At 45.6% G+C, this 25,665-nt stretch overlaps 2 protein-coding genes across 4 annotated transcripts; one reads left to right on the top strand and one right to left on the bottom strand.

The window, feature by feature from the left end:
- Positions 1–257: 257 nt before the first annotated feature.
- On the bottom strand, positions 258–4,170 carry LOC4340796 (uncharacterized). The gene is made up of 2 exons (XM_015786666.3): positions 2,985–4,170; positions 258–2,224 (listed from the first exon to the last, which is right to left on the bottom strand). Exons 1-2 carry the CDS (start codon positions 4,100–4,102, stop codon positions 481–483), a joined length of 2,862 nt encoding a protein of 953 aa, XP_015642152.1. The 5' UTR covers positions 4,103–4,170; the 3' UTR covers positions 258–480.
- Positions 4,171–15,399: 11,229 nt separating this feature from the next.
- On the top strand, positions 15,400–22,079 carry LOC4340794 (uncharacterized). Of its 3 annotated transcripts, none has more exons than XM_026026260.2 (4): positions 15,400–16,069; positions 16,515–16,707; positions 17,781–17,941; positions 18,054–22,079. In XM_026026260.2, exon 4 carries the CDS (start codon positions 18,126–18,128, stop codon positions 21,780–21,782), a length of 3,657 nt encoding a protein of 1,218 aa, XP_025882045.1. In that variant the 5' UTR covers positions 15,400–16,069; positions 16,515–16,707; positions 17,781–17,941; positions 18,054–18,125; the 3' UTR covers positions 21,783–22,079. The 3 variants fall into 3 exon arrangements, with proteins under 3 accessions (XP_025882045.1, XP_015643809.1, XP_066167788.1); XM_015788323.3 differs by having other exon boundaries at positions 15,400–16,436; XM_066311691.1 differs by having other exon boundaries at positions 15,400–16,707.
- The last annotated feature ends 3,586 nt before the right edge of the window (positions 22,080–25,665 follow it).

The raw sequence follows: 25,665 nt of genomic DNA, 5'->3' as shown, positions 1-25,665 counted from the left end.
CGGTACCAGGGTTTTAAATTTCGAAAGCAGCAGTTCTGCCGCTGCTGAGCGATAGAACCAAAATTTCCAAAATTTCGTACGAAATTTTTTGAATTTTTGACGGATTTTGAATAAATTTGAAATTTTCGGACGAGATGTTAGCATTTCAGTGGGGGGCGAAATTTCAGAAATTTCGTTCCGAAATTTCAAACACTGGTCGGTACCACCAAATTCCACATTAGATCAAATTTAGAGATCATCTTTTGGGCAAAGCACAGATTAATTACAATTTACAAACTCACATTATAATTACCCACGATGCACCATTCAAACTGCAATACAAATCTACACAAGTATTACAAACAGATGGTACAACAATCCAATCATCCATTACAAGTTTATAACAAACACATACGTCAGCAATCACCAACAACAATCAGCCACTATACAATTGAAGATCAATCAGGACGAGAAATTCAGAGACCATTACATCGTTCACTACTACACCGCAGCGCCACCGCCGGTCTGATTATTATTATCGGAGCTCTCGCCGAAGTATCTCCAGACCTTGAGCCTCTCGGCCTTGGCCGCCACGGCGTCGAAGGACAGCAGCACGTGCAGCGCGATGTACACCACGACGGCGCCGACGAGCGCCACCACGTACGCCGACGTCTCCCACTCCCTGCAGCTCCCCGCGGCGTAGGCGCCGAGGAGGCCGAGCAGGTCCAGCACCACCGCCGACTGCATCGCCCACAGCGGCGCCGCCGGCGCGCCGCGCCGCCGCCGCCGCCGCAGCAGCAGCAGAACGATCACCACCACGGACGCCACGAACGACGTCGCGTTGCAGTGGAAGAAGGCGTGGTACCTCGCCCGGTCGGTGTCGTGCAGCACCGGGTCGCCCGCGGCGTAGTGGTACGTCGCGGAGCCGCCGGCCACCATGGCGCCGTCGCCGCCCCACGTGCCGCCCGGCGGCGAGAGGCCCGCCTGGTACGTCACGCTCGCGGCGAGGACGCCGAGCAGCATCAGGTACTTGCGCTTCATGTACTGCTCCGTGTGCCGCTCCCCGGAGTCCTGCTGCTTGTCGTCTTCGCCGCCGGCCGCCGCCGCCGCCTTCCGAGGCGGCGGCGTCAGCGGCTCGAACAGCGCCAGCAGCCACGGCGGCAGCCGATGTTCCAGCGTCGCCGGCACGACGCGCTTCGCGAGCAGGAACAGGAGGATCTGGAGGAGGAGGAAGCCGACCACGGCGGCGACGAGCGCGATGACGTAGGCGGACGTGCGGAGCCTCCGGCAGCTGCCGGCGGCGTAGGCGAGCATGAGGCCGAGCAGGCCGACCACGACGCAGGCGTTGAGCGCGTTGCACCGGATGCCCTGCTTGTACAGCCGCCGGTTGACGAGCATGAGGATGACGGCGACGGACGCCATGAACCCCGTCGCGTTGCAGTAGAAGAACACCATGTACCGGTTCCGGTAGTGGTCGACGAGGACCGGGTCGCCGGCGCGGCCGTCGTCGGAGCCCGACCAGAACCCGCCCGGCGGGTTCAGCCCTGTCTTGTACGTCACGGTGGCGGCGAGGATGGCGAGCTGCAGCAAGAACTTGCGCTTCCTCTCCAGGTCGTCGTCGGCTTCCTCGGCCTGGCCGTCCCAGAGGTGCAGCCTCTCTAGAACCTTCTGGACCATCCCGTCCACCCACCGCATCAGCCTCGTCTCCCTGCTCCGCCCCATGGTGGTGAACGCCACGACGTTGCCGAGGGAGTAGACGAAGACGGCGACGGCCAGGGCGGAGACGTAGACGGTCGCCGCCGCGCTCCGGCAGCTCCCGGCGGCGTACGCGCCCATGAGCCCCAGCAGGTCGAGCGTCATGGCCGCCTGCAGCGCGCGGCGCTTCACGACGGCGCCCGAGCTCAGCTGCCTGCTCTGCACGATGACGATCACCACCAGCGACGCCACGAACGCCGCCGTGTTGCAGTGGAAGAACGCCTTGTACCTCCTCGGGTGCGTGTCGAGGAGGATCAGCTCGCCGGCGCGGCCGCCGTCCGGCCAGAAGCCACCCGGCGGGTTGAGCCCGGCGTCGTAGGTCACCGTCGCCGCCAGCGTGGCGAGCAGCAGCAGCAGCGACCGTGACTCTTCCACCGTGTCCGCGTCGCCTTCATCGCCATCGCCTCCTCCTCCTCCGGTGACATCGCCATTCGGAGCACGAACTTCGCATGGCGTGTTGTTCGGAGTTGCTGGGCACGGCTTCATCTCCCTACTCAAGTGACATACAGTACATAGCATCACGTCAGGTCGAGAGGGATTCTAATCTAAATGGTTGTGAAATAATTTTAAAAAAATAACAAAACAGATTAATATGTACTCCTATATTACTCCACAAACATTTAAGTTCAAATTCGATATTTATAAGTTATAACAAAAGTAATAAATTAAACTAGCTATAACTAGTATATGTATATTTACAATCAATTTTGGGGAAAACTGTTTTAACAACTTGAGTGGACGTCTACTTGTTTACTGCATATCATCTAAATAACTATGAAAAAAATTGAAAAAATATGAACAAGATATATCAATATATAATATATCAATCCACAAACATACAAGTTAAAAATTCAACTTCTACAAATTATAACAAAATAACAAACAAAAATCAAATTACTATGCGTATATTTACAATTAAATTTGTTATTTTTGTTACAACTTGTAGAAGTTAAAATTTGAACTTGCATGTTTGTGAAATAATATATATTACATATTGATCTATCTTGTCAATTTTTTTTGAAATTTTTTTCATAATCATTTAATTGACATGCAATAAATAGGTGGACGTCCACTCGAGCTATTAGAATCTATCTCCGTCAATTCTGTTATAACTTAGAAGTCATTTTTTTTTTGCGGGGACGTAGAAGTCAATTTTCATCTTGCATGCTTGTGTAATGATATATATTACATATTAATTTATCTTGTTATTTTTTTAAAAAAAATTCATAACTGTCTACTTGTCAGCTTACAAGTATTGGACGCGATGATCATGCGTGACGTCATCAGCGCGCAGGTGTTCAGCTGGCTCCATGCTGCGTCGGCACTGCAGGATCCTGCAGAGGCCGACGAGCCATCTCTTGATCGCGGCCATGGCGAACATCCCGACGACCACCTGGAGCGCGATGTAGACGAGCACCGCGCCGGCGAGGGAGACGACGTAGGCGGTGGTCTCGCGCTTCCTGTTGCTGCCGGCGGCGTAGGCGCCCACGAGGCCAAGCAGCTCCACCATCACGCACACCTGCAGCGCGTACGACCGGGCGACGCGGCGGCTCAGCGTGCGGCTCATCAGCAGCATGACGATGGCGAGCGACGCCACGAACGACGTGGCGTTGCAGTAGAAGAACGCCCTGTAGCGGCTCCTGGACGGGCCGTCGCGGAGCACGGGGACGCCGGCGGTGTGGCCGCCGCCGGTGCTGTCCCAGAAGCCGCCCGGCGGATCGAACCCGGCGGCGTACGTCAGCGGCGTCGCGAACGTGGCCAGCAGCAGCAGGAACTTGCGCCGCTCCTGCCGGTCCTCCTCGACGCGCCGCGTCGTCATCGACGCCGACGCCGACGCTGCCTCCTCGTCGTCGCCCTTCCTGAGCAGCTCCTCCGCCTTGCCGGCGAGCCTCTTCGCCGACGCGCGCAGCCACTCCACCGGCGGCAGCGCCGACGTGGCCACGACGATGTGCAGCGCGACGTACGCGAACACCAGGCCGAACAGCGCCGAGACGTAGGCGACGGCGAGCACGTCCCTGCTGACCCCGGCGGCGTAGGCGCCCATGAGCGCGAACAGGTCGAGCACCATGGCGGAGCGGAGCACGGTGACGCCGACGCGGTTGCCGCTGACGCGGCGGTCGAGCAGCATCATGATGACGACGAGCGACGCGACGAAGGCGGTGGCGTTGCAGTAGAAGAAGGCGAGGTAGCGGCTGTGGAACGTCACCGGGAGCACCGGGTCGCCGGTGGCGTGGCCACCCGTGTCGTCGGGCCACACGCCGCCGGGAGGGTTGAGGCCGGCGTCGTAGGTGACGCCGGCCACCAGCGTGGCCAGCAGCAGGAGGTACTTGCGCCATTTCCACAGGAAAATGTAGTCCTCCGACTCCATGGGAGCTCACAGCTCAATGAACTATACAATAGTGAACATGTGGTTAACTGGTTACAGGCTCTCTGCAAGATATATATATAGAGAGAGAGAAGGAGAAAGGTGGATTTTTCATCTCTTCATGGATATCAAAAGGTCATCAAATTATTTTTAAAAAATGAAGATAGATTAATATGTGATATGTTGATTCATAAACATACAAATTTAAAGGGAGTATCTGAAATACTGCCACAAGTTTTTTGAATGAAAGCCTTTTAGTTATAATTATAGTATAATTGAAGTGTAATTACGTATCTGTTCTGTAACTGTATTGTAACTACATTGTAATTACAGTATAACTTACATAAAACTTGTATTCAAGTATGGTTTTGTTGGTTAACAATGGGATCTTGTGCATGATATGTGGGAAAAATTCTTTCTAGTAATTTTTTCCTTCATACATAAATCTTATAAATCTTAAGGTAATCTGATGACTACAAATCTGAAAGTTTTGGGGTAAATTAAAAACTTACGTAAGTTTTCTATTGATTCCGTTTTGGTTTTACTTGTGTACGTTGAATTTGAATTTACATGTTTTTGACTAACGTATCTCATATGATCTATCATGTCAATTTTTTAAAAAGTTTTTTATGGTTATTTAAGTGGCATGAAAAACAATGTGGATATCTATTTAAGGATGGAAAGGGTTTCCATATACACATATACTGCCGTTCTGTGCCATTGTCAAGTAAATGTCAAGGGAGTCGTCGAGAGATCGGCTGATGATCCAATTGTGCATGGAGCTGTCATCTTTTGGAGGAGAATTGAATCATGTGCTGTAATCGACGGGCTTGATGTAATTGGCACTTTTAGATGAGCCATAGGTTGCTTAGTCTCAGCTTAGTCATGATCGTTTATGCGGTTAATTGTGCCTTTCACGTAATGCTTTTATATGCTTGATGCCCTAGCTAGTTAAAGATCAATCATATATCTGTTTGTTGGTATGTAAAGCCTTTCCTGAAGTTTTGTGTGAACTCTGAAGTAGTGAACACATTGGACCCTGCTTCATAGGTACATATTGTGATATTAATCATTTGGGTATGCACAATATATTTAAAAGTAAATTTAACGTTGAGCCATGTTTTTTTTATAAAAAAGTTTTATGATGGGCTAGCTAGGACTAAACCAATGTTTTTATTTAACACCACATTTCTTTACATTAGTTTTAATTTGGACTTAGGCTGCATTCTTTCCAACATGTTCCCAACCTTTTTTCCCTCATTTTTCACGTACACGCTTTCCAAACTGCTAAACGGTACATTTTTAAAAAAAAAATCTATAACAAAGTTGCTTTAAAAATCATATTAATCAATTTTCAAATTTTTTAGCTAATTATTAATTAATCATGCGATAATAAGTTACTCCGTTTTATATGAGAAAAGTTCCCAATTGTTTTTTCGAAACACAGCCTTAGGGTGAGTATATTAATGGAACATGTAAGAGAACTTCAAATTAACCAGGAATAACATAGGGATGAATATGAAAATAGCTAAATCATTGTTTGTTTTCTCTTTCCTTAATTTTAGTGTGAATGGTGTTGGAATTAATATGTGGGTTAAGATCAATATGGAGATTAATTCCTAAAGAAACCACAAAGACCTACCTAATGGAAAGGATTGCATGTCAATATTTAATAACATCTTACTTATTCTAGGAGAGAGAGACCTCCTTAAAACGAAGAGTGCTCTCTTCGCCAATTTTAGGCGGCATGTGTGGTGCATGAACGCACGCGCTCGCTCGCCTGGCATGGACATGGGCTGGACGGTGCGCATACGCGATATACGGGTGAATGGTCCATCAAAATTGACACCTCATCCTTTGTGGGAGAGTGTACATGCCAGCACGCACTGGTTTTCAAGTCCCAAATATATCATAAAATCTCTTTAAAAAAACAAAAGATAATGCCACATATACCTCTCTCTAAAAAGTGCTGACAAGCGCTTAACTGTTGGACTACTCTTTTACAAGGGGGTGACCCCAGAACCGGTCGAAATTGTGGACATTTCTTCTGCCATCATGGTTTACAAACGCAATGTAGTATTTACAATTACAATGTAGTCCATCAAAATATTATTACCTCTATTAAAAAATGTAGCTATTTCTAGCACAGTAACTTGTCTCAGAATGAAGTTATTTCTCCACCTACCCTCTGCTCTCAACCAATCTCACCACCATTCTTTTCACCTACTTTCTTCTCTCCACCAATCACAACCATCCTCCAATCATCTCTATCTATTTTCTTAATACACGTGTCTACCTCAAAAATACCTACATTCTGAGACGGAGGAAGTGGTATTTCTAGGTTCTTTAACACAAATAAGGTGGAGGGCAACGACTCTCTTTTAACCATTCTAGTTGTCAAATTTTGAATTGATCAGGTTTATTTGTCAAGTATCTTATTGTCTGAAAATATATAGATTATATTTCTATACATTGGAATCGTACCCTAGAAATACTTGTTATTATAATGCAATTTCAAATCCTAAAAATACTTATATTTTAGAATAGAAGGAGTAGCACAATACTTGGCACTCTTCACTATGAAATCATGTGACTTATTCTTGATTATGAACAATTGTCAAAGGTGTGTGTGTGGGTGTAAAAATAAAGTGATAGTGTTTCTGGATTGTGAATAGTGTTGTTGGCTCTAGGAGGCTGGTCAGACTGTGCAGGTGCCACACCGGTGGTGTTGGTGCGGTCTTACCAGGTTGCACGATAGTTAGACCGGTGGATTCCATGTGGAAATCGGTTTCAGGTTGTTTTCGTGGGTTTTCTAGATTGCTTCATGTTTATAACTTCTATATGGTTTCTATACGTATGTTATTGTATACTGACGTGGGTCAAGTTGGTGCGAACGTGTACTCGGATATGGAGTTTCTTTATTACTCATGTGCAGGTGTGTCTTGAGGCCATGGGAGTATAGCTGGTGATGGATCGAAACTAGACTTGGGAGAAGTTAAGGACCAGAAAGTCAAGGATATATATCATGCGGGATGTTCATGTAAGATCAACGTGTGTTTTGATTCTTACTCTGTGATAAACATTTGGCATCTGTGTTTATCGGTTTTGATATTTGGAGATTATCATCGAAGTGGTTTTGGAGATAATCAATTTTCAGGAGATGAACAGGGTTTACTGGTTTGTCGGGACCGGTCAGACCGGGCGGTGGTTGCCGGTCAGACCGGCTTGCCCGCGGTCTGACCGGCCGATGCTGTGTCAGTTTCGGTTTCGGGTTGTTTCTTTGGATATCTGTGATTGTTTCATGGTTATGGCTTCTAGATGGATACTATACGTATGTAATACTGTTGTTTGCTAACAATGAGTCAAGTTGAAGATAGCTTGGTCTCGGAATATGGTTTCTTTGTTTGTTTCATGTGTAGGTGACTCGATGCCTCAGGAGAGTATTTGCGGTGATGGACCGGAAGTCAGCTTGGTGGTAAGACGATGTCCGTGGTGGTCAGATATCATGCGGGATACTAAGGCTAGAGTTGATGCACGTGGTTGATGGAGATTCTATATAGCATATGATGGAGGTATTGTGTGCGTATAGGATGCGGAGTCGAATTTGGAAGGAGTCCAAATTTGCTACGATTGGTTATGTAAAGTTTATTTTTTGTACTAGAGGGTTTCCTAAGGTGTTTAGGACTCTTAGTACGAATTTGGTTCGTGGCTTTAGGCTGCCTACCTCATGTATAAATAGAAGGGGAGCGTGAGGCTTCCCGGTATCGCTTTTGTATCGCTTTCAGAGCAATTGAGTTGATAGTTTAGTTAGGGTTTCAAGTTTAGTCGAGAATTTTGTAAGGAGTGTTGTTGGTGCACTTTGTAAACACAGAGAGAAGCAATAAAGTTGTTATCTACTTTGAGAGTTCTTCGATTTGTGTTTCTTCGGGTTCCGGCGGCGTGCGAGCGGTCCGACCGGCGGCGTGCAAGCGGTCCGACCGGCGGCGACAGGACTACGTTGAGATTTCCATCGATTTGAGGGTAACTTTTATTTCCGCTAAAAGTTTTTGGGTTTTTGGTTTTCCCTACCATTCACCTCCCTCTGGTAGGCTTGGTTTCTTGTGTTCAATCCTACAGTTCAGACTAGAAAAAAATGCACGTGAATGTGAAGGTTTCTATATAGGATACATGTGGTGTTGTGTGCATACGAAAAGAGTAGTTAAATTTGGATTGGAGTTCAAGTTTAGAAATATTGAAGTTTGAAGTTGTATAGAGATGTTGTTTCCCTAATTTGGTAGGTTTCCTATGTTATTATGAGTCCTATTTCTAGTTGGATTTGTGGCTAGGGCAGCCATGTTTTCGTTATAAATAGTAGAGTAGTTGAGGCTAGAAATATATAGATTTTTTAATAGAGAAAAATTAGGGTTTGCTTTGATACTTCGATTCTAGTTTGTGTGTTGAGAGAGGAGTGATTTAGATGCACTTTGTAAACACATCCTGATGCAAAAAAGTTGATTTTCTTTCAATAGTTTTGTCAATACGTGTTTTTCTGGATCCCGATGGTTACACTGGGATATAACAGACGGTCTAACCGATGGTAGGGAGGTGGTCCTACCAGCAAAAAGGCAGCAATCAGAGGTACGTTTAGACCGGCAGCGATATAACGATGTGACCAGTGCAACTTCGTCAAACTTAAAGGTAATTTGTATTTCCACTAAAAGTTTTTAGTTTTTAAGTATTACTACCATTCAAGCTTCTTTTGATAGGCTTGATTCTTAATTCTACATTCACAAAGCACAGATATCTAGAAATAGAATCCCACTAGTACAGAAAGTGTTATAGGTGCTGGTTCATGGGCCTAATAGGTGCCGGTTTCGGTGCTGGCACCAATTGGTCGACGCTAATGATCAAAGTCATTAGTGTCGGTTCCCAAACTGGCACCTATGTGTTTTATAGGTGCCGGTCGGTAACACTAACCGGCACCTATGTGATACAATAGGTGCCGGTTCTAAGTTTATAGCCGGCACCTATTATACCACATAGGTGCCGGTTAATGGTAATAACCGGCACCTATAATCATGTAACCTAAAAAAAATATAGTCGGTTCTCAGTATGTCCATTCACATAGCATGTTTTGGAATTTCAGAATTTATCGCTATATGTCCTACTTATCACAGCATAATGATCAGATTTCATCATAGCATTATTTTCCGATTTCATGAATCAAATTTATCAGATTTCATCATAGCATTATTTTCCGATTTTATGAATCAGATTTCATTCACAATAAGAGTTTGCTAAGGGGAGAGGAACCTCTTAGCAACGGGGCCGACGGCTTGAGGACGGAGGACAGTGGCAGCTCCGGTTGCCTGCTACCCAACCCAGTCGATGAAAATAAAACTTGATCCCCCGCACGCCGCTGCAGCCTCCCCTCCCGCCGCCGCACGCCGGCCGGGCTGCCGCCTCCGCCTCCACCGTGACCGACCCCGCGGCCGCCGCCTCCGCCTCCGCTGTGGCCGACCCCGTGGCCGCCACCTCAGCCTCCGCTGTGGCCGACCCCGTGGCCGCCGCTGCCGCCTCCGCCAGCCAGCCGCGGGATCCCATGGTCGGCGACTGCCGCCGTTTTTGCCGCTGCCGCCTCCCCTCCCACCGGATCTGGCAGAGGGGAGGGCGCGGCCGCCACTGCCGCCTCCGCCGCGGGAGGCCGCTGCCTCCCCTCCCGCCAGATCTGGCGGAGGGGAGGGCGCGGCCACCGCTGCCGCCTCCGCTGTCCAGCCGCCGACCACGGGCAGGCGCCGTGAGACGGCTAGAGAAGGGAGGGAGAGAGAGGACAACGAGAGAGAGCGCAGAGGGAGAGACGCGAGAGATCGAGAAGGGGAGGGATAGATAAGGACGCGGTGGGTGCGGTGCGCGGATGGGCTCGGCTCAATGCTTTAGGTGCCGGTTTTTTAAAAGAACCGGCACCTATAATATAATAGGTGCCGGTTCTTTTAAAAAACCGGTACCTATAGTATAAGTGCCGGTTCTAGCATCCTTAAAAGTGCCGGTTCTAGTATCCTTAAAAGTGCCGGTTCTATATTTTTTCCACTGTAGAGAGGTGAGAAAAGCTCTATAGGTGCCGGTTTTAAATGAACCGGCACCTATGAGCCGATCTCTATGAGAGTTTTTGTAGTAGTGTCCGTAACACCTTAGCTTTGTGCCAAATTTCCTCAATGTACGTAGATGATCATCATTCAGCACGAGGGAATTGGTTTGTCCGTATATGTTTGGCCCATATATGTTCCGATATTCTGTACGTTCGTCCTCTTTTCCCTGAGTCAGATCGATGTTTGCCTTCAACAAGCTAGGCTCCATCGATCCATCTCATGTTACATCCAGAATCCCCAGATGAGAACGGAGTTATTGGAAAAGGAAACATGCATGATAGAGCCATCGTGCATGCGAGAATCACGTCGCTCGGGAGCACAATTACAGGTGCTCCATTTTTCTCCCGCTTCTGCGACAAGCCTCGTAAACCCCAAAAGCTAGCTGATGCTGCTCGATCGGATGGATGCGCTTACGTGCGCGCTGCTTGCGTCGCGTGCTTATGAATTATGATTTGACCCGTTTTGGTTAGTGGCCCAAGGATCGTTAAATCGTTTAATTTGTTTCCCATTTGCTTGGCAATGCAGCCAATGGCAGCGCGGTTTAGTGGTCGCGGGCCATGTCGGTCGCGTGGGCGTCGGTGTCAGGTGGTGTCATTTCCGCGTTGGCATTGGTGTGCGTATGCGTGCAGTGCGTAGGGAGAGGAACACAGCATGCAGCATGATGCGGCCGGCAAATAGCGGACTGCGACTGGAGAGTGGATGGAGAGGAAAGAACCAGATACGCACATGCGTGTGGTATATTGCCGCCGCCAAAAGCGCGGGTGGCGGCGGCGTGGCGCGGTACTACGTCGCGTACGATCGGGCGACGGGCGGGGGCCCGTGTTGGCAGCCGGGGTCGGTCGAGGACTGGCGGAGCCGGGGGTGCGGAGAAGGGGCCGAGGGGCGCAGACGGCCTTGTTCCAACCGGCCCTTTATCCATAGCTCGGCCTGGTTTTCGATTTCTTAGGGGGAAGAAGTACACCTAAGGTCCCTCATCTTGTCATCGGATTAAGAATCGTCATTCAACTGCAAAACCAGATATATATGTCATCCCTCGAATTTACAAAACCGGGTCACTTTAGGTCCTCGGGCGGTTTTGACCCCGGTTTTATCCAATGTGGCAGCTGAGTCAGCATGGGACCCATGTGGGCCCCACATGTCAGGGTGACACGTCATCACCCTCTCTTCCCTCCCTTCCTCTTCTATCTCACTGTTCTATGTGCAGGCCACCTGGCGGGTGGCGAGGAGGCCGGTGGGGCGAGGCGAGAGAGGAGGAGGGCGTCGTCGGCCAACGACGCCACGGCGGCGGTGGCGACGACGCGGGATAAGGGGAGGGAGTCTCCGTGCGTGCGAGCTCGGGGTCGGAGAGGCCCGGGAGGCGGCAGAAGAAGGAGGGCATCGGTGTCGGCAGCGGTGGCGACGGTGATGCGGGAGAAGGGGAGGGTATCGCCATGCGGGCGAGCTCGAGGACGAAGACACCGGCGGCGGCGAGGTGAGCGATCTCCACGGCATCACGCCCGCCGTCGACGACCCCCACCTCCCCGTCGAATACCCACGCGAGCGCACACTCGTCTTCGATGACCCAGGCCTCGGCGAACCTAGACATGGCGGGCTCGCCGCCCACGACCCCCGCGCCATCACCAACAGGGCCCCGGGCACGGCTTGGACGCCGTTCGCGCATGGCCGCCGCACGCCCCCTTACCGCCGTTCCTGCCTCGCCGCCGCCTCCCGGGGCCCATCCTTAGCCACCGCGGAGCTCCTCCGGGTTGCCGTCGTGCTTGCGCGCGAGAGAGAGAAGAGAGAAGATAGAAGAAGGAAAGAAGAGCGTGGGATGCCATGGAGGTGGCCGAAGGCTGGGACCTCCTCGTCCGAGCCATGGCACGGCGGTGGATGGAGGGGAGAGGATGCAGCCGCGCGTGGCTTGTTAGAGCCTCGCCCTAGCGGTCGTGGGTCATTTCCTCTCCCGCCTCGCCCAGCCACCTCCTCCACCATTCTACCCAGCGATCTGGAGGAAGGAGAGAGGGGAAGTGCACTCGACTGGCTTCGGCTTGCCGCCGGTGGCTTCCTCCGCGCGCTCCTTTGAAGCTCGTTGCCGGCTCTTCCCCTCCTAGCTCGCTGCTGCTTTCCTCCGTAGCCGCCCCCTCCTCTATCAAAAGAGGAAGAAGAGATAAAAGTGAAAAATGTGGAAGAGGAAGATGACATGTGGGCCGCATATGAGCGTAGTCATTTTTTTTATTACTTTTTAGTGTAACTGACAGTGAGCCCCACTGTTTTTTTATAGTTTTTCAGAATCAAATTGCCACGTAAGCACCACGTCAATGCCACATCGGACGTCGACCTAGTAAAAGGAGGCACGTAGGTGCCACGTTAGCCAAAACCGGGGAGCAAGTAAAAGGAGGCACGTAACTAGAAAAAAACTTTCTAATACGAAATTTGGATAACTTTCGATCTATCCCAAATCACTTAATAGGGAAATATTTCCATACCTAACCTATTTCGCTCAGCCCATAAAGCCACATAGTCTGGTGCAGCTGTACAACTATGCTAAATAGCATCTCCGAATCTCTAATCTTGATAAGGCTTCAGGAGATAAGGCAAATTGAATGTAGCTCAACTGTTAAGAACCCTTGGTAGAGCTGCACATCCAGGTTCAAGTCCCAGAGTTGGAACGAGTGCTCATATTTATGGCTAATTTATTCTTTCAGTGGTAGGCGACGTACCCGGTGATAAAGAGTCGCCTGTTGCGACTTCGTCAATATAAGGATATACCGGTCTAGTCTTCGAATGTGCTCACTGGGTAGGATGTCTGTTCTTTTATATGAGCGCTTGTGTTTGTGCATTGTTTCAGAACATTGTTTCGGAAAAAAATTTTGCGAGTCCATACATATTCGAGAATCTTACAAAATTAAGGCTCTTTTTTATTGAAGTAATTTTGGAGAAAAGTAGAGGACTTTAATCAAGGAAATATTTCATGTGTCGTTTGGTTTGTAGGATTGTTTCAAAGTAAATATATAGGTTAGGAAAATTCTCTCAATATCTTGGAGAAATTCTAGCATGAGGACTAACATCATATTTTCAAATTCATTTGAAAAACTGCCAAAGCATTTTGTCTGTATTCTCTATCTGACAAATTCCCTCTGTTTTTGTTTATGATAAATCCAAACATATTTGAGTATTTCCTTATAGGATTCAACATGGTGTGACATCATAGTATTATGTTTTTTTTTCTATTATATATCTCAAGAATCCCGCATCCCAAACGAGTGTTAGGGTGTTTTCCTTAAGGCTGGAGAGGTGAGCTATTGCCTCGTTTTATGTCAGCATGCTTCCCGAACTGCTAAACAATACGTTTTGTGAGAAACTTTCTATATAAAAGGTTTTTTAAAAAACAAATTAATATTTCATATTTATAGCAGTTAATACTTAACTAATGAAGCACTAATTATCCCTCTTGTTTCGCGTGTGGCTGATTAGCTAACCTAAAATAGCTCAACCGAACTCAGCCTTAGGGCCTCTCTATTTCATTGAAAACCCATGAAAATTATACTAAAATTTCTTTAAATAAATAAAAAAATTATTAGAAATAGTTATAGACATGAAATACATTCATGCTAAATCTCAAATCCAAACTTAATTTCATTTGAGAGAGAAAAAAAAGAACAAAATACAAGTGAATAGTACATATTACTGTTGATCCAAAATGTGTTTTTTTTCTCCCAAATAATGTTAAGTATCGACTTGAGATGTGGTAAGAATATATTTCATATCTATACCTATCTCTAGTAAAAAAATTTCATAAATTTGTAAATTGCATATTGGTCCATGTTTTTTAACCATGGTTTCACATTGAACCACCATTAACTCAATACTTTCACTTTACACCAGATTTTATTACCAAAATGTATCACTTTGTACCAGTGGCCCACTTGTCAGTGTGGCTGAGGGAAAAAAAAGGGAACACCTCGGTTGGGAAGGCACCAGCGAGTCCGCTGACTCCTCTTCTACCACGCCGGCGATCTCTTCCCGACTTCCCCCAACTATCTCAAGCGACGCAAGCAAAGAGGAGCTCATGTCCAGGTACAGTAGAAGTCGAGTCGCGGAGGCGATAGCGATGGAGAGGAGCTTGAGCTCCGAGATGGCGCGCGGGCATCGACGAAGCCGTGGAGATTGAGGTTGAGCCAGGACGGTGGAGAGGAGCTTGAGCCCAAGTATGGCGTGTGAGTGCTACAAGAGATCGAGGTCGAGCGAGGTGCGACAACGGCGCGCGGAGAGGAGCTCTAGCTCAGGGACGACGTGCGGGCGTAGGTGAAGGACGAAGTCAAGCTAGCGAGGGGCGACGGCGGGCAGAGAAGAGCTCGAGCTTGAGGATGGCACGCTGGGGCGACGGAGCCGCATAGATCAAGCCGGGGTGGTGGAGAGGAGCTCGAGCTCAAGGGCAGCTTGTGGAGATTGAAATCAAGCACTACAAGCTTGAGATGCGACGGTGTCAGCCCTGTTATGCTTGAGCTCCGCCTTGGCACCGCATAAAGCTGTCGTGGTCTTTGTGGTCTAGAGCCATCGATGAAAATAGTTGGAGATGATCAGATAGGCTCTGAGAGACTGACTATGGGCCATATAGCCCAAAGTGAAACGTTTTGGTAATAAAATCAGGCCTAAAGTGAAAACATTATGTTAAGGATAGCCCAAAGTGAAACTATGGTAAAAAAAATATGGTCCAACATGTAATTTACTCTAACTTTTAAATCTGATTTTCGTAGGTTCACTTATTATATGGTTTTTACTGAATATGTCCATTTATGTAATACCAGACTTTGGCCTTACAAATTTTTTTGGTATTTGGTTTGAGTCCTTTTCAAATTTTGGTAAAAGTTTGGAGGGTAGAAAGTTTTGAAATCACCAATTTAGTAGGGTTGGTTTGATAATGATATGTTTAAAATGTTAAAATAGTTTTAAAGTAAACAAGCCACTAAATTTAATTTAACTATCTCTGACACACTTTCCTTCTCTCTAACACTATTCCTTCCGTAAAAATAAAACTCATGTTAGTGAGATGTGATTCATTCTAAGTTGCTATATTTTTTACGAAGGTATTATTAGAATGTAAACAGAGTATCTATGTTGGATTTTCTTTTTCGATGGAGGGAGTATGCGGTGAGCTCACCAAGTACGGAGTACTGGAGTAGTGGAGCCTACCCCATGCGGCCGTGCCTCGTGGAGCCCCACCCACCACTCAGCCCTGTGACGAGACGAGACAACGACGACGACGCGAATTGGGTCTTTTGTTTACTGCAGCGATTGCTCATCAAGGCGGCGGACCAGTCGACGACGACCCCGGCGGCCGGCGAGGATGGGTCCACAGATCGATGCCGACCGGGCACGAGACTGCCCCAACTCACGCCGCCCACCCCCGCCCGCCTGTTCGACGGAACGCCAAAGGCGGGGACGAGGGGGTCGCCCCCGCAGTCCACGCCCGCAAGGTGTTCGAACAAATGCCTTAGCGGGAGGAGCCGTTCCGGGCGCCGGTTTGCTCCGGCTCCGGGAGCTCGGCGCGTTTGTTTGCGGTCGTGGCAGTAACGACTAGTAGAGTAGTAGGAGCGAAGCAAGTGCTCCGCGGAAGCCCTGACCATTTCTCAGGCGCGTCGAGACTCGAGACGAGACGAGACGACCGTCGTTTTCTTTGGTTTCTTGGGTACTTCTTTTTTTTTTTTTTTTTTTTTTTTTTTTGCAGGTGATGTGAAAATAGTGTGGAAACCGTGTGGGAAGTCTAGAGATGTCAACGAGTCCGCAATTCTGCGTTAACTTAATCGCAGCCTACGGATTCCATTTCGCCACTGCAGTTACCCTGCTACTGCCTACGAGCTCCCAGGTACTTAATTTTGTTACTGGCATTGCTTTGCTTACCTGCGTGTTCCAAAGTCAATCATTGTCAGCAGCTAGCAGTGGCATCTGAGTGCAGAAGATACAATCCATCTCGTTGTCATATTAAAAGTCGGGAATCCCCACCACTACTATCTTTTAGTTGTTTGGATGTTCTAACTGCAAGGTGGCCATATTCCTTGTAAAATAACATGTACGCCGATTATGTCTGATTCGATTAGATGCATCTTTTCAACATATTGGCTGTTTCAGCTGCACTCGATTTCTTAGCGAGTTATTGAGCACGAGCTGGTAGTGTTATTTATGTGCGTGGTTATTGCAAGATGGCCCCGCCCTTTTTCTGCTGCTGTCCTTTGGTATGTTGACTTCACCAGGTCTTCTCCCCCTCTTTGTTTGCTCCTCCTTTGTATGTTCTCTCACTGTTTTTTTTTTAGGAAACATGTGCGTTCACACTGCCATTAGGGCTTCAACAACTGGACTATCCTTACAATTGCTTACCAGTTTGAGCAGCAGAGTCATCCATGTTCTGACTGCAAACATGCAATATCAGCTAGGAAATGAGCATATGGCCGATGGGGTTGGCCTCTCAATGTGATTATGTTAGCACAGAGTGCATTTCCATGTCAGGTATGGTCTTCCGTTCTTTTCCTGTTTGCTTACTTCTTTGGTTGATACGTCTGGATGCATCTCTCCGTTTCCCAAAATCTACAGCTTCTGGTTAATTTTACCAGTTAGCCACTTGTCCCTCAGAATCGTTGGTAACTCTTGCCGGCTACTAATTTTACATTGGGGAAATTGATGTGGTATGTCACCACTCTGGCACTCTGATATGCCATCGTCCCTGTTATGATTGATAGAATACCATCCATTAGAGATGATAGCTCTAGGATTTGCTAATTTAGCTTGAATTGACCTTCGTTCTCCTCCAAAGGTGTCTTCTCCCCTCAGCCACAGCCATGGCTGATCACGCAAGTGGATCCACCTTCCTCTCCAGGTGGACCACCATGGCAATGTAGCGCACATTCGTCCAGTGAACACCTTGCCTCCTTCTTCTTGCATGAAGCAGCATGATAGCATGTTCTTTTTGTTGTCCTCAACCTTGGGGCCGCATGAAGATTGCAGTAGCAGGTTGAGCATCACATCGAGGCCAGTGGAGGCCTTGTGGTGCCTATGCTTGATTTCTTTCTTGTTTGTTGACAAATGATACACTCGTTTGTTCTTTATTATTACAACTATTTGCAAGTTTAGTTCCACGATTTGCATGTTGCTTTTCATGCTGAAGAACAATTATATGCTTTCTTGTTAAGGTGCTGCTCTATTTTACTTCCTATCATTTAATATCCGTCCTTGTATTCTACTCTTGTCACTCGCTATCTTCTTTGTGGCATGCGGACCAACTAGAGTTGCTCCTGGACTGGTGGTAATGGTAAGGTGGAGGGAGTCAGGCACCATGGAGAAATTTAGAGTTCATAGAAGGCCATTGCAGTGGTAGGAGGGGTAAAGTGGGAAGAGAAAGATAATCTCAGCACAAAAAGAAAAGTTAAATGAAAAATATATCTATGGGAAATAAGATAACCATTTTTTTGTACCAAAGTCCAGATTCAGAGCTGTACTGCTATTTTTTGAACAAATTGTTTGTATAAGTTATATTTGCTTTTTAAAAAGTTTACGCTTATAGTATGCTCTCCATTTTATTACAGGAACCTATTATGCACTCATAATTGGATGGGAGCAAGTTCATACAACTCTATACACATAGAGCAAGTTAATACAACTCTATACACATAGAGCTAATAATTCATATGGCGGTTATCATTGTGGGGTCAAGCAAGCAAGCTATCTTCTATTGTATCTTATAAACGTATGTTCTATCCTTGTGGGGTCAATTAAGCAAGTCTCTTGTCTTTCTAGCAGTTCTCTTTGCCAATATTCTTATTCTGAATCATCCTTGAATTATCTTTTGACTCTTCCAGGTATATTATATCATCAAGGGAAGTCTTACCTACTGCTCCTCAGACTCGCAATCTCAGATATTGAGGAACCACATGGAAAATGGAAGGCAACCCAAGCTCACCATTGCTCTGACCAATACCACAGATGTCCTAATACCAGTCAATGGACAGAGTGAAGAAAACAACACCAATGGGGATAGGGCAGAGTATGGCATGGAAACTGGCAGCGACAGGCAAGACTCCATGAATGGTTTGTCCAGTAGGTTTTTATTGGCCAGTAGCCATGCACCCAGCATCACAGTTGATTTTGAGCTCTTGTGGAGACTGCGGAAGTACCTTGTAATGCTTGCAATCTTAGCAGTCAGTGTGACATATAATGCTGGATTAACCCCACCGGGTGGATTTCGGACAAAAAACACGACTAATGGACGTGATGCTGGTGAACCTCTCCTTCGTGTTTACTTCTTCCCACGGTATGAGGTATTCTTTTACTGCAATGCAACAGCCTTTGCTGCATCTCTTGTCTTAATCATATTGCTTCTAAGTAAGAGTGTGACGAGGCAGAATTTGTGGCTCCGTTCAATGCAATTTACCATGATATTAGACCTATTCAGCTTGATGGGAGCCTATGCTGCTGGAAGCTGCAGGGCAGTAAAGTCTTCCATTTATATATGGGTCCTAGTTGTTGCTGTTTTCATATATGTTGGAATTCACATTTTGTTATGCACAAGGATATTTCCAAAATGGTTGAAAGAGAGAGTACAAATGCTGCTACAGAAAATTCAAGCAAAGTGGGGTGTACATGAGGAGAACAGGAGCAACGATCAAAAAAGAAACATTGAGGAGGCTCGCAAGTTCATTTTGACACTTGCAACTTTTTCTGCAACTATCACTTACCAAGCAGGATTAAGTCCACCAGGTGGTTTTTGGACTGAAGGCAGCAGTCATCCAGCAACCCCTATTCTTCGGAGTAACTATCTTCTTCGGTATAATTTTTTCATGAGTTGCAATGCAACTTCATTTGTGGCATCTTTGGTCACAATCATGTTGCTTCTTAGCCCAGAATTGAGCATGCATGGAATAAGATCTAAAGCAGTTATTGTGTGTGTGGTAGCTGACCTATTGGGCCTGATAGGTGCGTATGCTGCAGGAAGCTGTAGAGATATAGCAGTTTCTTTCTATGTTATGTCTGTTTCCATCATAGTCTTGACCTGCTTTGTGGTTTTGGCTGGAATCTTGGTTTACAAACCTGTCGCAGATTGGCTACAAAAGATCAAACCAGACACTCTGACATGCATTGGTACAATTGGCCGGGTTTTTTCATTGGATTTTAAGAGAAACAGATCAATTGATAGAGAACAAGAAAATTCTCAAGCAAATCATCTGCAAACGGAGCTTGAACCAGATGCACAAGTAAAAGAAAATGCTCTGCAAAGTACAGATATTGAAGAGGGAGAGTCACATGCGAAGAATCAGCCTTCTGGCGAATGTCAATCTGCAAATTCCGAGGAGGCTGAGCCTGACTCTGACCATCCATCGGCCGGTTATCAGCAATCTATGTGTAGCACAGATGTTGTGTACAACCTGCAGGGTCAGTCTATAGACGACCAAGCCCAACCAACCGCAGAGGAATCTATATCCAACACACAGCACCCATCTGAAAAAAGTCAACATGCTACAAACTATAAGGACGGTATGCATCAATCTGCAGACAATCAGCAAGATGCAAATACAAAGGAAAATTCTTCATCAATCGATGATTTCAAGACACTTAAGGATGGTATTTCTGACCCTGAGCCTCAATCTGCAGATAGCCATCAAGTTACAGATATGAAGGAACAATCCACAATGACTAACGACTTAAAGACTACAGATACTGAAGGCAGTATGCCTGACCCTGACAATCGATCTACAGACAGCCAGCATGTTATAAATAAAATGGAACAATCTTCGTCGACTGATGAACCTGGGACTGTTGTTACACCAGAAGAGAAAGTATCTCCTAATGTGCCTGTGGGACATAGTGAGATTGAAATTGCTGAAGATAATAAAATTGCTCCACATGTTGAGAATGGCTATATTGACAAGAATGAAAGATCTCCCAATGAAGATGGCAATAGAAATCAAACTGCTAAGCATCTGAAGAAGTGCCGCACATATCTACTCCTCCTTGCGATTCTTGCAGTATCTCTGACATACCAATCAGGTCTGAATCCACCAGGCGGCTTCTGGACAAGACACGAGGATTATCATTCATCTGGTGATCACATCCTTGAGGACACTCACCACCCTCGCTATATTGCATTCTTCTATCTAAATGCAATTGCCTTTGTTGCATCCGTTGTCATGATCATTATGCTCCTGAACAGAAGAATGGCCAACAAGGTTATAAAACGGCGTGCACTGCAGATAGCAATGATAGTGATCCTCCTGTCCTTAACAGGGGCTTATGTTATGGGAAGCTGTAGGAAGACAAAGAATTCAGTTTATATCTCAGTGATGGTACTCCTCGTGCTTGCTTATGTTGGTATTCATGTTTTGATAGCAATTCATGTAATCCCAGAAGGTTGGAAAAGGCAGGTGGCAGAAAAGCTAAACCGCCTCTCGTGCAGACATTTGTGGTCGCCTCTCCATGGCAGCAACCAGACAGGGCATGGCAATGAGAAGGATTGGGAGCGAAGGCGCAATCTACTATTGATTCTTTCTATTCTCGCTGCGACTGTCACATACCAAGCTGGCATGAACCCTCCAGGAAGTGTATGGTCTGATGACAAGGATATCAACCGCACCCTTACAGGCAACCCAGTCCTTCAGGAGAACAATTTAAGACGCTATAATGTGTTCTACTACTCAAATTCAGTCTCATTCGTGTCATCTGTTGTCATCACAATACTACTCGTGAACAAGGGATCCTGTGAGCATGGTATGAAGTTCTATGCATTGCGAGTGTGTTTGGCAGCAGGATTGGTTGGCCTCTTGATTGCTTATGCTGCAGGAAGCTGCAGGAAAGCAAAACAATCTATTTATCTCATCATCGTTGCTGTTGCAGTTCTGATCTCCCTTATGATTCAAGTCTTCATTATGTCTTCAACATATGATAAACTAGGAAAGCCATTGTGCAAGTGTATGGAAAGTTTGCTTGAGTGGATTTTTCAGACTAAGGAGGTTAGGCAAGATATTGGTTCTGAGATCCAAGGAAGTCCAGATCCTGGTGACAAAAGTGAAAGAAAAAGACACAAGTATCTGATGTTGCTTTCAATTTTGGCGGCCTCCATCACATACCAAGCTGGTCTGAACCCACCTGGTGGCTTCTGGTCGGATGACAGTTCAGATCCCCCAAAACACAAGGCTGGCGACCCAGTCCTTCATAATATTCATCCCCATCGCTACAAAGCATTCTTCTGCTTCAATGCATTCTCCTTCATGTCATCCATTGTTGTGATCATGCTTCTGCTGAGCAAATCTGTCAGGGAGAAGAATGTACCACTTGGGGTATTGCACTTGATCATGATACTAGATTTGCTGGCTCTCATGACGGCTTTCGCTGCGGGAAGCTGCAGGAAATTCAGGACCTCAGTTTATGTCTATGGTCTAGTAATCGGTGTCACAATATACCTTCTGTTGGTGACCATTTTAGCAAGTAGCATCGCGAAATGTCTGAGATCAAGGAAGATAAGTAAGAATTCCTATGAGAAGCATCATGAACATCCTTCAAGAGTAAACACACTGCCACTTAAACAACAAGTTTGAAGGTTTAGTATTCACAGATTACCATCGAGTGGAAATCTGCTTTTGTTTTGCCAGCATGTGGTGGGTGGTTTCAGTTGATAGGATTTGTTCTAGCGTATTTGATCAGTGTTGATATTTCGAATGAAGCCTGAAGCTGCACATGTATTAATTTCCAATTATTTTCATGCATCAGACATTGTCACTTAATAACTACAAGCAGGCCACAAATATTGTTCCCATTATTTTTGTCGTTGCATACTTGCATATGACTGCCACTTTTGTCTATTGGAATAGTTACATGTCAGGATTTTTTTTTTCCGATGCAGAGTTTTATCTTTGCCATAGTGCCATATAAGTTCAGGTATAGCTTGCTTTATTTTTCGAGCATTCATGTTCCTTTCTCGAGTGAGCTATTAGTACTTTGTGGCATGATCACGATCTAATCATATTGGGTCCGTTTCTCAAAATGCTTCATCCGTGTATTTCTAATGTTGATTTGTTACACACTAGTTTCTAATATATTTTTAAAAATATTTCAATGACTATTTTGTTTTTTTTCATAAGGTACAGTTTGATGTTTGATTGATGGTTATGATATAAGAACTTGGAGCCTGTTTAGCACAACTCTAACTCAAACAGTTTCAGTTCAGTTCCGCTCAAAACGGGAGTGGAGAAGGCTGAAGTTCTTTCACAAAATGAACTTGAGAGTTGGAGTTGGGTTTAGGCTGCTTCATATCTTCGGTCTTCACTTCAAACCCAACTCTTAGAGTTAAATTTAGGAATTATAAATCTACCAAACATGTCCAAGTATTTGGATTCGTATTCTTAGGCAATGTCTAATTCCCTACTATTTAGATTTGTATTCCTAAGTAATGTCTAATTCAGTACTCTTATGTTTCCACTGAATGAAGTAGTTTTTACCCAACCTTTTTTCTCTCTTTCTTTTCCTATATTTTTTATTAGAGCTTATAAGCTGCTGCCAAATTTTGAATTCTAGAACTTGATTTTAAAGGTTTTGTATTGAAGTTTATTTTCAGTATTGGTTTTTAAATTGCTAACACATGTATACAAAATTTATCCGTAAATTATCTTTTATAAGCTATATAGCTTATTATAATCGGCATTGTGTCAATCGATGGCAGCCGAGAGAGCACTATATCGTGGCGTGTACTCCTTCATGTCCAAAATAAATGGATTCGTCAAATCCCATGAAAATTTTACTAAGATAGAAAATAACTGAAATTCTCTTATCGATAAAAAAAAAGTATGGGTAGGTTTGTAAGAAGTATTAAAGCGATGACATTGCTCAATTTACAAACTGAATGGTAGAAGATAAAAAAAAATTATTTTAATATCTCTACTATTATAAAAATTAAAGATGTTTTTACCGGTATTTTGATACGTCATCCGTATTCGAGTCGATTTTTTAATTCGTTAGCTTTTGGAAATATAAATCCGTGTTTGAGTCGTATAAGAAAATTTCTTTGAAAAACATGCTAACTTGATATTAAAGTCGGACTCCAGCTAACGATTTTCCAAAAAAAAAATTCAAGCGAATTCCCACAGTTAATTTCACCCTAGCTAAATCGTATAACAATAATAATAAGCCTAAAATAGCATTTAACCATTGCAACGCACGGACATCATTCCAGTAAATTTAAAAATATAGGAATCAACTTAATATAACTGAGGGAGTAATATATTCTAAGCTCGTCAAGTAGCTCAGTTATTTATCTTATCTTTGCTACTACTAGTGGTGGCACACCCATCACCAACTATTTTTTGGACTTTTTTATAAAGTAGTCCCCAATATTTTTTGATATTATATAATAATCTAATATTTATTCAAATCAAGCGAAAACTATAAGCAAACAAGTAATATTAGATTATTTTATCTATATCATATACTATATTTTCTTTTATCCATAGTAAAACATGGACTGTCACACCCCGATCTGGCACCGCCGTACAACGGCACCTGATAGGAGCGTGTCGTAGGAAAAACGGCGCGAACCGCTTCCTACGAAACCGCGATCTCAGTACCAGTCCCAGGACATAGCGCTGGTACCCACGGTGACAAATATGAATCATTGCAAACCGTAAAATAAATAGAGGACTTATTTACCTTATCTTAGGTTGCAGCTCAGAATAGCCTGAGAAATGCAACCGACGACGCAGATGAGGAAACACCAACTATAGCAACAGCAGCGGAACCAACGGACTAACACCCAACACCACAGGCGACGGCTGGAAACCAGAACGAAACCCTAATCTTCACTTTACTTCATCTTCAACTTCAGGGCGGAGGAACTATATATATTTATATAGAGCAAGGGTGAGTACTTTCGTACTTAGCAAGTCACGGGAACTTAGGTGTTTAATGCAAGCTTGGAAGAGAGGCAAGGTTGTTTTGCAAATCCTTTGTTTGAAATCATTTTGAAATCACTAAGTGATTTACTTCTTGTTAAGTTTGGGCTGAAAAGAGACTTGCGTCTCAAATCGACTTAAGAGATGCTTTTCAACAACTCAATTGGTAATGTACCGACCTCCTGGGTCAGATCATTACTTCTCGGCTCCCAGAGCCATTTCACTTGATTAATCGGCTCCCAGAGCTTTTTTTTATTTTCTCGGACTCCCAGAGTCCAGCTGCCCAGCAGCACAACAATCCGCTTCCACTCGGGAAGCCTAGTCTATGATGCCCGAAGACATCCCGAATCACACAGATTCGTTTCTGACCACTCAGGTCATTCATCTGCCACATAGGCTAATTCTGGTTACGACTCCCACACCACAACAAATTTTCACAAAGCACAGTCAAACAAATCTACGCAACGGGAACCACCTCACATCCGCCCATGACCGTGGGCACGGCTGTTCGAACAGTTAGTTAACCTCTGCAGAGGGGTACACTTTACCCACAAGATACGAACTTATTCCGAACACTCGTCGATATCGGAGGTTCGCAACAAAGCCTTTCCCAAGCCGACCCAGGGTTACCTCATGCCACATAGAAGGATCAAATCCTTCACATAAATATAGGCCATTTTAGTTTTCACAAATCAAACTCCAACCACCTCGATCGGTAATCTGGCAAGCTTCGCGTTCTTGCCTTACCACGAACCCAGGTTGGCTCCAACCGACCCCGCCCCGGCGTTCCCCAACTATTGGCATGCGAGGTTTCCCTGAACCGACTAGTTACTTAGCCAGGGTGTCCCATTCGACCTTGTGGTTGCACTTTGTTATGCTTGATGAATTTCCCACAGGAATCGGTCCTTATATGCGAATACGGGACCGTGCCTCGCAGGCATAATCCCCGCATCGCAAGTTTTCACAAACTATTTTATTTTCAAACACTCCGACACCACATGTCGGGTTTTCAAGGCTTCTCAAACCCATTTCCCAAATTTTCGACAATCAACGGTGTATGTGGGATATTTGGTATACGCGCTCAGATAACACGGATACCGAGGCACCACAAGGGTGGAGCGACAAGGAAACAGGGTAGTATAGCCTACAGGAATTAGTGCGACTATTGGGTAGGTCCGTCGGTTTTGGCACGCAAACCGAGGCCAGCAAGTTAAGTGTGTGATTCTAATAATGCAAGTTGCAAACAAAGTAATAATGATTTTCCAATTATAGGAGCAATTGGTCAAAGGGTGACTTGCCTTGCTCAAGGTCTTCATGAAGCTTCACAAATCTTCGAGAAATCCACAATTGACGAAAATACGATAACCGCAACTATACGCAAACAATTGAAAACCTAGACAAAAGACCAAAATAAAGATCCTATTTAGACTAAATAATAGTGCCATTAGATAGATCTCAATTTTACGGGATTATTGGAAGTGGAACGGAGTCCATCGGAGTTACGGATTGAGAGATATGAATTTTGGAAGTTTAATTG

This window comes from Oryza sativa, chromosome 6 (assembly GCF_034140825.1).
Source record: "Oryza sativa Japonica Group chromosome 6, ASM3414082v1".
NCBI lineage: Eukaryota > Viridiplantae > Streptophyta > Magnoliopsida > Poales > Poaceae > Oryza > Oryza sativa.
The sequence above is the reverse complement of the archived record's forward strand: the minus strand, read 5'-3'. Positions and strand labels throughout refer to the sequence as shown.